We start from the raw sequence: 12,831 nt of genomic DNA, 5'->3' as shown, positions 1-12,831 counted from the left end.
TCCTTGGGAGCACAAAGCCTTCCCTTGGGGTCGGCACTCTGCCCTCAGCTTCCTTGGCTTCCTGCTCTGTGTATCACAGCTGCACCAAGGGCTGGGAGTGTGAAGTTCTGCCCTTTGAGTCAGCAGGGCTCCCTACCAGTTGTTCTTTATCTCATTCTTTCTCCTTTTCTCTATTTATCTGTGTGCGCAGTAATAGGACAAGTGCAGGGCAGCTCTCCAGACTATGCACTAATCCACGGGCTGCTGAGCCCTTTCATCTGTCCTGTCCTAATACTGACCACATGGGCAGTTACAAAAAATAGGATTTCTACACCTAAAATAGCACTTGTCAGATGAGAAACTTCTGAGAAATTCCTAACAAAGTTACGCTGAGGCTCTGCTCTGCAGCCAGCATCTTCATAGTTGTGAGTGCAGGCACTGAACCTCTGATACATCTGACATCCCTCGTGGGTATAGGAGCTTTCACAAAGCAGCTTTGTAAAATCCCTGCAGCGGCACAGAGCTGAGTCCTTGAAGCCACAGTGCTTCTGCCAGGACACTCAGCCACCAGCACCAGGAATGGGGAAATGCATTTGAACTTGAGGGGATTGTAGAAATCTTATGGGAAATGAACTGGTTTTATCCTGAGCAGTCTCCTGTAACCTGTCACTGCCTGTTTCTCCTCTGACAGTGCCCCATGCCCAGAAGCACCAGATGTCCAACGGCAGCTCCATCACCCAGTTCCTCCTCCTGCCATTCGCAGCCAGGCGGGAGCTGCAGCTCTGGCACTTCTGGCTCTTCCTGGGCATCTCCCTGGCTGCGCTCCTGGGCAACGGCCTCATCATAACCAGCACAGCCTGCGACCAGCACCTCCACACCCCCATGTACTTCTTCCTCCTCAACCTCTCCCTGCTGGACCTGGGCTGCTTCTCCACCACTGTCCCCAAATCCATGGCCAATTCCCTCTGGAACACCAGGGCCATCTCCTACACAGGTTGTGCTGCACAGGTCTTTTTCTTTCTCTTATTCATTTCAGCAGAGTATTTTCTCCTCACTGCCATGTCCTATGACCGCTATGTGGCCATCTGCAAGCCCCTGCACTATGGGACCCTCCTGGGCAGCAGAGCTTGTGTGCACATGGCAGCAGCTGCCTGGGGCACTGGGTTTCTCAATGCTCTTTTGCACACAGCCAATACATTTTCACTACCCCTCTGCCGAGGCAATGCTGTGGAGCAGTTCTTCTGTGAAATTCCCCAGATCCTCAAGCTCTCCTGCTCACATTCCTACCTCAGGGAAGTTGGGCTCCTTGTGCTAAGTGTCTGTTTGGTACTTGTCTGTTTTGTGTTCATTGTGGTGTCCTATGTGCAGATCTTCAGGGCTGTGCTGAGGATCCCCTCTGAGCAGGGACGCCACAAAGCCTTTTCCATGTGCCTCCCTCACCTCACTGTGGTCTCCCTGCTTGTCAGCACTGGCACATTTGCCTACCTGAAGTCCCCTTCCACCTCCTCCCCTTCCCTGGATCTGGTGGTGTCAGTGCTGTACTCACTGGTGCCTCCAGTATTGAACCCCCTCATCTACAGCCTGAGGAACCAGGCGCTCAAGGATGCTGTGAGGAAGCTGGTGACTGGATGTGCTTCAGCAGCCACACACTGCCTGCTGTCCTCTGCAAAGGGCTCCCAGTGTAGTTCATGAGAAGCCAAGTCTGTCTTTGCTGCTTTACATTTGTTTTCCTGATTCAATTTGTGATGATGTTGTCTTCATAGAAATGTCAGTTTCCATCTGTTCCTGCTTAAGTAGCCACTCGTGTTGTGTGAGCCACACACTTTGTGTCAGTGGTGGTCTCTCACTTTATTTAAGGGGAATAAATGATCCTGAAGAAACTTCTTCTCTTGATACGTCCTCACATGGCAGGAATGAAGGGGAATGAAATCAGCTTTCTGGCTGCTCCAGCTCTGAATACAGAGCCAGGCTCCTCTCCATGGTGCCTGGTGGGAGGACTAAAGGTGATGGGGGATAGTGACAGAGGAGAGGTTCAGCCAGGACAGAAGGAAACCTTGTTCCCATCGGCTCAGGCAAGTGCTGCATCAGGTCACCCAGAGAGGCTGTACAGTCTCTGGCCTTGGGGATTTCCAGCTCGGCCTGAATCAAGCCTTGAACCACTTGCTCTGAGCCTTTTTCTGACAGGTTGGACTTGAGACCTCCTGGGGTCCCTTCCAGCCTCTGTTCTCTTATGATCCTACAATGATGGGATTATGAAGGGCCACAAAGGTGCTCTGAGGGCTGGAGCAGGTCTCTGGGGAAGACAAGCTGAAAGAGCTGAGGGTGTTGAGCCTGGAGAAGGTTCCAGGGAGACGTTTTAGCAATCTGCCCATATCTAAACAGGGCCTACAAGAAATCGGGTGAGGGGCTTTTTACAATGGTGTGCAGTGACAGGACAAGGGGGAATAGCTTTAAACTGAGAAAAGGGAGATTTAGGTTGGACATTTGGAGGAAGTTGTTCCCTTTGAGGGTGGTGGGACACTGGCACAGGGTACCCGGAGAAGCTGTGGCTGTCCTATCGCTGGCTGTGTTCAAGGCCGGGTTGGAAGGCACTTGGAGCAACGTGCTCTAGTGGACCACTCTAAAACACCACCATAACACCCAGAAATACCCCTGAGAGACCTAAATAAAACCTCCAAACCACCTGCACAACACCTAATGGACACCCTAAAACATCCCCAGAGCCCCCAAAACACCACTGGCATCCCCCAAGCACCTCATGTCCTTGTCCTCCCCCTGCTGTGATGCTGTGGCCTGAAACAAACCCTAAACCCTAACCCTAAACCCTGACGTAAACCCCTGTTCCTGACCCTAATCCTCACTTATTTTTATAATGTTATAATATTATAATAGAATGCAATGAAAATTATGCTAAAATAAAATAAAAAATGAAGTGTCCTGGGTTCAGCAGTAGCAGTCATTTTTCTCCTTCTTAGTAGCTGGTGCAGTGCTGTGTTTTGACTTTCAGCCTGAGAACAGCACTGATAACACCGATGTTTTTAGTTGCTGCTCAGTAATGTTTACTCTGACCCATGCCCTGGGATTAAGAGTCCCATGCTCTACTGACAGAGCTTGCCGGGCCCCACGTTGGGCACCAAAAAGCACTGTCGTGGTTTAAGCTCAGTCAGCCATGCAGCTGCTCTCTCACATCCCCCCCTTCTTCCTCCCCAGTCCCGAAGGGATGGGGAAAAGAATGGAAAGAATGTAACTCCCATGGGTTGAGATAAGAACAGCCCAGTAACTAGGGTACAACACAAACCACTACTGCTACCACCAGTAATGCTAATGATAAGGTGAGTAACAAGGGAAGAGTATACCACCCGCTGACCGATACCCAGCCCAGCACGAGCAGTGATCTAACCCTTCTGGGTAACTGCCCCCAGTTTATATAGTGGGCATGACGTGCTGTGGTATGGAATACCTCTTTGGCTAGTTTGGGTCAGGTGTCCTGTCTCTGCTTCCTCCTGGCTTCCCCTCCTCCCTGGCAGAGCATGAGACTCAGAAAGTCCTTGGTCAGAGTAAACATCACTGAGCAGCAACTAAAAACATTGGTGTTGTCAGCTCTGTTCCCAGGCTGAAGGTCAAAACACAGCACTGCACCAGCTACTAAGAAGGAGAAAAATGACTGCTGCTGCTGAACCCAGGACATAAATTAAAAAAAAACACAGATTCAGTAAAAAGAAAGAAACCTGCCTTTTTGCTCTTCCTTCTTCCTCTGTCTATTCCATCTCTCCAAAGAAAAGATTCATTGAATCCTGGAATAACTCAGTTTGGAAAAGACCCCTGAACATTGTCTTGTCTGCCTACCCTGCTCAAGGCAGGGTTAACCGGGTGAGATCATTCAAAGGCTCTTCCTTTCCTGCTGTCATCCACCAAGCAGCTGAAAAGGCACTCCATCATATTAGACAGGGAGTTAATAAAGACAATCAACAGTGTTGGCCCAGCTGCTTGCACTGAGGGGTGTCACTGGTAAGTGGCTGCCAGGAGGAATCTACCACTGGTGACATTTGGGCTTGATCCACCAGCCCGCTTCCCACTCACTCCATCATTCGTTTCTTCAGCCCAGAGATCACCAACTGGCTATAAAGAGATTATTAATGATCCAGGTACAAAACATGCCCTTTTTTCCCCTACCCACACAGGTTTGGCAATCGCTTTCTTGTCCTACAAGCACCTAGAAGTGGCTGCAGGTGTATTTGGTCCATCACCTTCCAAGGGACTGGGCTGAATTGCCCAGCCTGGGATTACCAGGAGCCTCCTTCTTGCCCTTTGTGAGGAAAGGTTTGATGTCCGCCTTTTCCAAGGACCCCAGAAGCTCTCTGATGGCTCTGACACGTTTGAGGGCGCAATCCAGAAAGGATGATGTGAGCGTTCGCCATGGGCCTGCCCAAGGCATGTGAGAAAAATCCCGCTGGGACACTGGGGGCTGTTCCTGGGGTCACACCCAGCAATGGCAGGGCCCTGGTGTCCACATCCGAGCTGTCCTCATGCACTCCTGTCATGGTTTAAGCCCAGCCTCATACACTCAGGGCTGTTCAGGGACACGAGTCCTCCCCGTGCACACACAGAGCCCTGCACTGCAGCAGCAGCGTCTCTCTGGCCTCCTGCTGCCACTGCCAGAGGCTGGAGGCACCTCAGCCCTGCGCTGTTGCCGCCCTGCTCTGCACTCACCTGGGGGCCCAGCAGCACAAGGAATGGGCATGGGGACCTTGGCTCGAGGAAGCACATCCCAGTGCTGCATTCAGGTAGGTTCCCAAGGCACATTGCTATCAAAGGGAAGTGACCTCAAGACACTGTCTGCCCCACTGGCCTTCATGGAACCCCAAGGAACAGCTGAGGGTGTTTGCGCTCACTTGGGCTCATCTCCCTGACCGCACACTGTGTGCATGCTTACGTCTCCCCCGTACAGTGCAAACTTCTGACGTAGGCACGAGTTGTCCCTGCCGTGGAGTTGTCCCTTCCTGGAGCTTTGGTGGGAGGCCAGTGCTGGGAATGGCGGTTCCAAGGGGCTGGTGTGTGACGATTGCCCTGGGGCACCTTGCCAGGGCAGTCCAGCAAGCAAGGTCACCGACCAGGCCCTGCTCTGCTGGTGCTTCAGTTCTGCACCAGGAGGCCTGGCTGTGCCAGGGACACTGCTTGCACCCCCCCTCCTGCACAGGCACCCACTGGAGCTGTCACTGGGGTTTTCCTCGTCAGGGTACGCTGCTGAGAGTGTTCTTGACAGCACCTGTGAGAGAAGACCTGAACGTTCAGGCACTGCCGGGGGAGATCACCTTTCTTTATTGGAACTCTGCCTTGGAGCCCAGCTCTGCCACAGAAATGCCCTTTGCATGTCCTGGCCTGAGCTCACAGCACCGCCACAAAACATGCCACTGCCACTGCCACAAAATACGGGACCGTCTGTGATGTCTAAATCACCATCTGAATTGTTATTAACATCATTTTCAAGACATTGTGAAACCGCTGTTGAAATACAATTCAGTCATTGCTTAACCACCATTGGATTCCCATTTGATTTTAATTCAGTCCCTGATTAATTACCATTGGTCCTTAAAGAAGCCCTTTCAGTTACCCCCCAAGGATGACTTCTCTGGACCATTCCCCGGTGAAGCACAGTGAGGCACAGCTCCAAGTTGACTTCCCTTCAGGTGTGCAGCAGCAGATCCAGCAAGTGCCCCCGCTCCCCACCGAGGGCCATGGCAGATGGAGGAAGCCCAGCACACCCGGGCTGGGTTCAAGGAGAGCTGCAGGGAAGGTTCCCGAGAGCAGGACAGCTCCTGGCACAAGGACTATCCCAGCTCCAGGGCCAGCCTGCACTGGACGCCCTGCGCCTCCTGCCCTTGGCGGCGGGGTCACAGCGGGGCCCTTTGTGAGCCGGTCTGTGACACTCCCAGTGTGGTCACGTCCCTTGCGCTGCCCTTCCCTCCCCCTGCCCACATCCCTCCATCCCGCAGGGGGGCACAGAGACCCCGCAGCCACCCCAGGGGGAAACTGGGGGGAGGTGGGGGCTCCCCAGGAGAGCAGCTCTGCGCTGGAGCCAGCCGAGGGGTGCCTGGGGCAGCCACTGCAGAGCGGGCAGTGAGGGCTCCCCCAGGCCTGGGCAGGGTCGGGGCCAGGGACTGCCACCAGCTGGATGCTGGCACTGCTGGATCCCGCTTCCTCCTCACGCTGCAGGCAGGGGCCTGTGCTCTGCCCCTGCAGGGCTGCTGCAGGGTTAGCAGAACCCGCCAGCTCTATTGCCCCCTGCCGCAATCCCTGCCGGGCTTCTGCAGGCGCGGCCAGAGCCCTCCCGGGATTTGCCACCTCCTGCAATGCCCGCTCAGCTCCCACTGGCTGTACCGGCGCTGCGGGCCCTGCAACACCTCCAGGAGCCCGCCAGGTGTTGCGGAAGGTGGCAGGGCCTGGCGGGATCTGGCACAACCTGTGTGGGCTCGCCGGCGCTACGCAGGACAGCACGGACCTGGTGTGCCCGCGGCACCTGGATGTGCGCTCTAGGCAGAGGCAGCAGCCCAGGTGCTGTGGTGGAGCTCGAAAGCCCTCCAGCTATTCCAGGGGCACCAGGGCCCATGGTGACCAGGAAGACCCCGGGGCACTCTGGAAGCCGCAGGTGAACACAGCAAAGGTCCTGGCGGGCTCTGGCAACGGCAGCGGAAACCCACCGGACATTCCACAGTGCTGAGCTGCCCTTGGAGCTTCCGCTAACGCCCGGGGGAGCCGCGCAGCATTCCCGGTGATGGTGGCACCGCTGGCTCTGCGGGTACCGGGGCAGGAGAAGGGCCCTGGCTGATGTTGCTCCTTGTGGTGTCGTGGTGGCTTCGGAGGTGACAGCCCGGGAGCAGGCACCTGCATCTCCTGGTGCTTGGGATGTCCCTGGTGGCTCCTCAGCTCTTGGAGCTGTTTCTGCTGACACGAGTGCTACACCCTCCTTTATCCACCCACCCAGGTTGCAATGGCTTCCCTTGGGCAGAGCAGTGTTGAGGGAGACCATGCCAAGAGCTGTGCTGAAGCTGGAGGAAACCACATCCACTCTTTGCCTCCTCACGCACAGCTGCAGGCTCTCAGCTTGGCCAGGCAGCAGTTACCCTTCGCATGGCTTTTAGGAGACCAGAGGTGTCACCCAAGAGGACTCTGGTGCTGGCACGCTGTCCTGGGTTCAGCAGTAGCAGTCATTTTTCTCCTTCTTAGTAGCTGATGCGGCGCTGTGTTTTGACTTTCAGCCTGGGAACAGCGCTGATAACGCCGATGTTTTCAGTTGCTGCTCAAAATGTTTGGTCTGCCCAAGGACTTTCTGAGCCTCATGCTCTGCCAGGGAGGAGGGGAAGCCGGGAGGAAGCAGAGACAGGACACCTGACCCAAATTGACCAAAGAGGTATTCCATACCACAGCATGTCATGCCCAGGATGTAATGGGAGTTACCCAGAAGAGCTAGGGCGCTGCAGGGTTGGACGAGGTATCAGTTGGTGCTCGGTTGGGCTGGAGTGGGGAGAGTTATCAGTCGGTGGGTGGTGAGGTGTTGTATTTTCTTCCCTTGTTATTTCCCTTATCATTATTATTGGCGGTAGCAGCAGTGATTTGTGTTATACCTTAGTTACCAAACTGTTCTTATCTCAGCCCGTGGGAGTTGCATTCTTTTCAATTCTCCTCTCCATCCCTCCGGGAGTCAAGGGAGGGAAAGAAGTGGGGGGAGTGAGTGGACGAGCTGTGTGGCTGGGTTTAAACCACAACACACACGCCTCACCAAAGGCAGCTTGTACAGCCTGTGCTCCCCTGGGTTGCACTTAGGCCTTTATCAAAGATAAGTGCAACACGTCCTTGTCCTCTTTCCCAAGACACCTCTGCCAATCCAATGACCTTTTCAAGGGGGATCCCAAGGAATGCTGATCTTCCCCTGTAACTGCACTGCCACTGTCCTGCCTGTTACACCACGTCCTTCATTCCTCTCCTCTTTCACAGATTTTCTTCTGTCCAGGACACAATGACCAGCTCTGAAGGCCTCTTTTCAGCAGGCTGTCCAGACAAAGGCCCTGTCCGTTATTCTCCACTTGTCTCCTCCCCTCACTCTTTGTTCATTCAGAGCCCTCTCCCTAAGCTGCTGCTTTGAGCTTCCGGCAGGAAAGGTCTTTCTATGGTCTAATCGTCTCCTTGCACAACTCTTTAATCATGTTCACAGCTACCGCTTTGTATCTACCTGTGTCTCTAAACCCTTCCTCATGAGATTATCCCTGTGTAGGAACGGGACCCCGCGAGGCGCTGCTCGTACCAGGCACGTGGTGCCCGAGTGTACTTTACTGTGTAGGACACTTTGTCATGCTTTGCTTTGCTTTGCTTTGCTCGCCCAGAGGAACAATCCTGCTGTGCCTGTGTGCAGGCAGGTCTCTAAGGCAGCCAGGCTGGGAGCTGGTGCGCAGCAGCTGCACCATCCAGCTGCCAGCTGCAGTAGAGAAGTCGGGTGTGAGGAGAAGCAACGCAAGTCCCGGGTGGACGATGAGAGCAATGTTGGGTGGGGAGCTGAGGAGCGAGGTGCTCAGTGCAGCGCTGGACCTGAAGGGCTGCTTTTCCTGCCTGTGCAGGCCTCTGGAAGAGACACTCGCGATCAGTGGCAGTGGAATAGAAATTTCTAAACTGAAAAGTGATAAAATAAACCCTTCAAATAACTTTTATCAGACGCTCTTTGTAATCTTCCTGCACTCGGAAACCTCCCCAGTTCCCTGGAAGACAATCTGGAAGACTTGACAAAATCCACAGGGTGAGGCATGGCTCCTCAGGGTTTAATGAGCCCCACAGTGTATTTGGGCTGAGTTCATGAACCTCAGGTACTGAGAGGAGGCTGAAGAAACCTCCCAAGAAGTCCAAGTCAGAAACAAAGCCCCAGGTCCCTTCAGCATTAATGGGCCCCACTGAGGGCTGTTACTGACAAAGCCTCCCCAGGGACTCGTTAAAGCAAGTAAGTGGAGGCTGTGATTACAGGCAGAGAAAGGCAAAATGAAGGTGTCTGATGGTGAGAAAACCCTTGGTTGGTTTGATGAAGCAGAAAGGCCAAGCCCTGACCACAGCCCTTGGAGAAGTAGAGCCTGAAATCCTGAGAATGAAAGTTCTCCTTACAGGCCTTTAGGAAGGAGGCAATGGCCATAGCCCAGGGGACAGTGATATCCAGTGATAGGACAAGGGGCAATGGGTGTAAACTAGAGCATAGGAAGTTCCACGTTAACATCAGGAAGAACTTCTTTACTGTAAGAGTGACAGAGCACTGGAACAGGTTGCCCAGGGGGGTTGTGGAGTCTCCTACACTGGAGATATTCAAGGCCCGCCTGGACAAGTTCCTGTGTGATGTACTGTAGGTTACCCTGCTCTTGCAGGGGTGTTGGACTAGATGATCTTTTTAGGTCCCTTCCAACCCTTGGGATTCTGTGATTCTGTGACAGAGACCTTTTGTTCTTTTGGGCCTTTCAGCCTTGCCAGAATCCTCAGTCATCTCTGCTGCAGGCTGTCCTTCACTGGCCCATGCCCGCACCCCTTCCCCTTCAGGCTGTCCTTCACTGGCCCGTGCCCGCACCCCTTCCCCTTCAGGCTGTCCTTCACTGGCCCACGCCTGCACCCCTTCCCCTTCAGGCTGTTGACACCCATCTTGCTTTCCCACCTCGCTCTCACCTGGCATTTCTGTACCTTTGGTCACATCTCTGCACCCATCACTGTCTGTTCTTGAAACACAAAGTCATGGCCTGAGCCAGACTCCCTATAGGTGACCTCTTGCACCACAAGTCCACCTTTTGAGAGACATTTCTCTTTCCTAACTTGGAGTCTGAACCTTCCAAGCTGCACTTTGCAGAGGTTTCCTTCTCTTCCCACTAGCAAGAAAACCTCCGTCATTTCTGAAGCCGCATTTCAAGTAGTTGCAGGCTGCTCCTACAGTGTCAGTTCAGAAGGTGGTGTGAATATCCCTCAGCAAGGCCATCTAAAGGAGGCTTCTAGAGGAATGGGTGAGGCCATCAGCATAGAGAACTAAGTACCACGGGAGAGCAGTAGGAAAAGGGAATGGCCCGGATTGAGAACTTCTTTGCAAAATCCAAAAGGAAAGGGGGTGTCCCTGGGTGCAAGGTATCCCATGCTCTGGGGACAGGGCACCTCATCTGGGACCGCTTCCTGCCTGTAGCACCCTCTCTGCTGCGCACACCCTGCTCTCTGCCCGCACTCACAAGTGTCTCACAGAACCTTTGCACTTCCCCTGCAGCAGAGACACCTCACTGCAGGAGGCTCCTGCATTCTCCAGGCTCAGGGATGGTTCCTGCATTCCAGGCAAGTTCGGGTAGTGCAGGAGAGGGAGACAGGAAGGTCGGCTCATGGGGCATGATGAGCAGTGCGCAGGCACCCCCAGCAGTGGCCATTCCCCATGTGCCACGCTGAGGCATGTTCCCATGAGGGAAACTTCTCAGAGAGCCTCTGCTTTGTCCAGAGCCGGCAGCCACACTCCAGGAACACTACTCCTCCTCCACCTACAGCCATCAACTGCTCTCCATTGCTGGGCTCCATCCGGCTTGTAAGGATTTGTTAAAGCCCTGAACCGTCACCTTGCTTCTTGCTGACTTCTCTACCCTCTCTCACCTCCCTGCACACTGCTCATTGCCACCAGTAACTAACTGAAGAGTTACGAAGCTCTCAAGGCTTTCCTCAGGGGCTGACCATGTTTCTCCATGGACCACTGATGGATCCATTGAGTGCCAGGTGTGGGTTCCTGCCCAGGTAGAGATGCCCCTGGGCAGAGCCCTGCTGCCAGGAGGGGTGTGCAGGGCAGAGCTGAGCACACAGCCCATGGGATGGGCTCTGGGAGCCCTGAGAGGGAGCAGAGCTGGGCACAGAGCAGCAGCTGCTGGCAGGGACAGCTCCAGGCAGCAGAGACATGGGCAGGGAGTGGGGGAAAAGTGCAGCCCAGCCCTGGCGAGGGTGCGTTCAGGCAGCTGTCTTGGTGGCTGGCACTGGAGGTGGCTGCTGGCCATGCTGTGCTGGGCACAGTCCTTTGCTTCTCCCCATGAGAGCTCCCTGATCTGCCCTTTGAAACCGTGCTGCCCTGCTCTCAGCACAGAACAGATGTTTGTGGGCGTTCTTAAGATCAATTTGTGTGTGAAGGCAACTTACAGGCAGTGCAAGTGTAAGCACAGGGTAAATGGGAAAGGACTCTTAGTGGCTCTGCATTAAGCTAGAAAGAGCTGAGAACTTCCGGCTATATACCCTTCCAATTTTCAGTCATAAGTGGAATAGTTTATACCCCTATAAAAAAACCTCAGGAGTGTTATGCCAGTAAATAAATAACAAAGACAAAATGATCCTAAGGCCATGCCAAGCCTCTCTTGTGTAGCCCAGACTCATCCAAGTCATGAGTACAAGTAGTGAACTTTACAATCAAGTTGGATTTTATCTGACATCCCTTCTGAACACCACAGCTGGACAAAGCCCTGCTTGAGAGCAGTGCTGACTGACATCCAACCTGGCCTTGGACACTGCCAGGGATGGGGCATCTCAGCTTCCCAGGGCACTCAGTGCCAGCGCCTCAGCGCCATGACAGGGAAGGACTTCCTCTTAATATCCAAGCTAAATCTCCCTTTTTCGGCTTAAAATCATTCCCCCTTGGCCTGTCACTGCACACCCTTGTAAAACGCCCCTCTCCACATTTTCTGTAGGCCCTGTCTAGGTATGGGCATGTCGTGGTTTAAACCGATCCACACAGCTTGTCCACTCACTCCCCCACCGCCTTCTCGCCCTTCCCCTGCTCCTGGGGTGACGGAGAGGAGAATCGAAAAGAATGCAACTCCCACAGGTTGAGATAAGAACAGTTTAGTATCTAAGGTATAACACAAATCATTACTGCTACCACCAATAATAATAATGATAAAGGAAATAACAAGAGGAAAGAATACAACACCTCAAAACCAGCTGACCAATAACTCGCCCCACTCCCCACAGCCGAGCACCGACTGATACCTCGTCCAACCCTGCTGTCCCCACCCTTCCGGGGTAACTCTCGGTTACATCCTGGGCATGATGTGCTGTGGTATGGAATACCTCTTTGGCTAGTTTGGGTCAGGTGTCCTGTCTCTGCTTTCTCCCGGCCTCCCCTCCTCCCTGGCAGAGCATGAGACTCACAAAGTCCTTGGCCAGACCAAACATTTGAGCAGCAACTGAAAACATTGGTGTTATCAGCTCTCTTCCCAGGCCAAAAAATGAAAACACAGCACTGCACTAGCTACTAAGAAGGAGAAAAATAACTGCTACTGCTGAACCCAGGCCATTATCCACCCCTTATTCCATACCATTCACGTCATGCTTAGATCCCACATTTTCACTATGCCATCACTCTTATCTCAGTACACTCTTAGTGCATGGACCAGTCCCTATAAAGCTGCTGAGTCCATCTGGTCCATGATGGCAGGCTCCATCACTTGTAACAGTCTCTCAGAGCAGGAGAGGCTGTGTGCAGTGTTCACACTTGTGAATAACCTGGGCAATAGTGTCCATTGCTAAGTCCACCCCTCGGTCATGAGTCCATCTGTATGTTGCATCTCTGCCCTGATGGCCTGAAGTGTCATGGGCCCACCAGGCTCAAAATAATTCACTGTCCCCTTAAGCAGTTTCTGCAGCTTGCTGCTGGGGACTCCATACAGCTGCCTTCCATCTCCGATGCTTCCAAAGCACTGGAGGGGAGCCGCGGCGGGAGATTCAAACCGGGCATCACCAACCGTTGCCGGTCAATTGCTGAGGTGAGTAGCTCGAGAGAGGACGCCCTTAACACTGGAGTGGGGGAGAGATCAACATCCAGGAGCC

General features: G+C 53.7%; 1 protein-coding gene across 1 annotated transcript; it reads left to right on the top strand.

The window, feature by feature from the left end:
• Window positions 1-693: 693 nt before the first annotated feature.
• On the top strand, window positions 694-1,671 carry LOC136021425 (olfactory receptor 14A16-like). Its single transcript, XM_065693628.1, has one exon. The coding sequence runs from the start codon at window positions 694-696 to the stop codon at window positions 1,669-1,671; it is 978 nt and encodes a 325-aa protein (XP_065549700.1).
• Window positions 1,672-12,831: the final 11,160 nt, after the last annotated feature.

This window comes from Lathamus discolor, chromosome 13 (assembly GCF_037157495.1).
Source record: "Lathamus discolor isolate bLatDis1 chromosome 13, bLatDis1.hap1, whole genome shotgun sequence".
Classification (NCBI taxonomy): Eukaryota; Metazoa; Chordata; class Aves; order Psittaciformes; family Psittacidae; genus Lathamus; species Lathamus discolor.
This window is presented reverse-complemented; position numbering and strand designations above follow the sequence as displayed.

Coding starts and splice junctions, on each gene's coding strand:
- LOC136021425 (XM_065693628.1), top strand. CDS start 694: ATGTCCAACGGCAGCTCCATCACCCAGTTCCTCCTCCTGCCATTCGCA.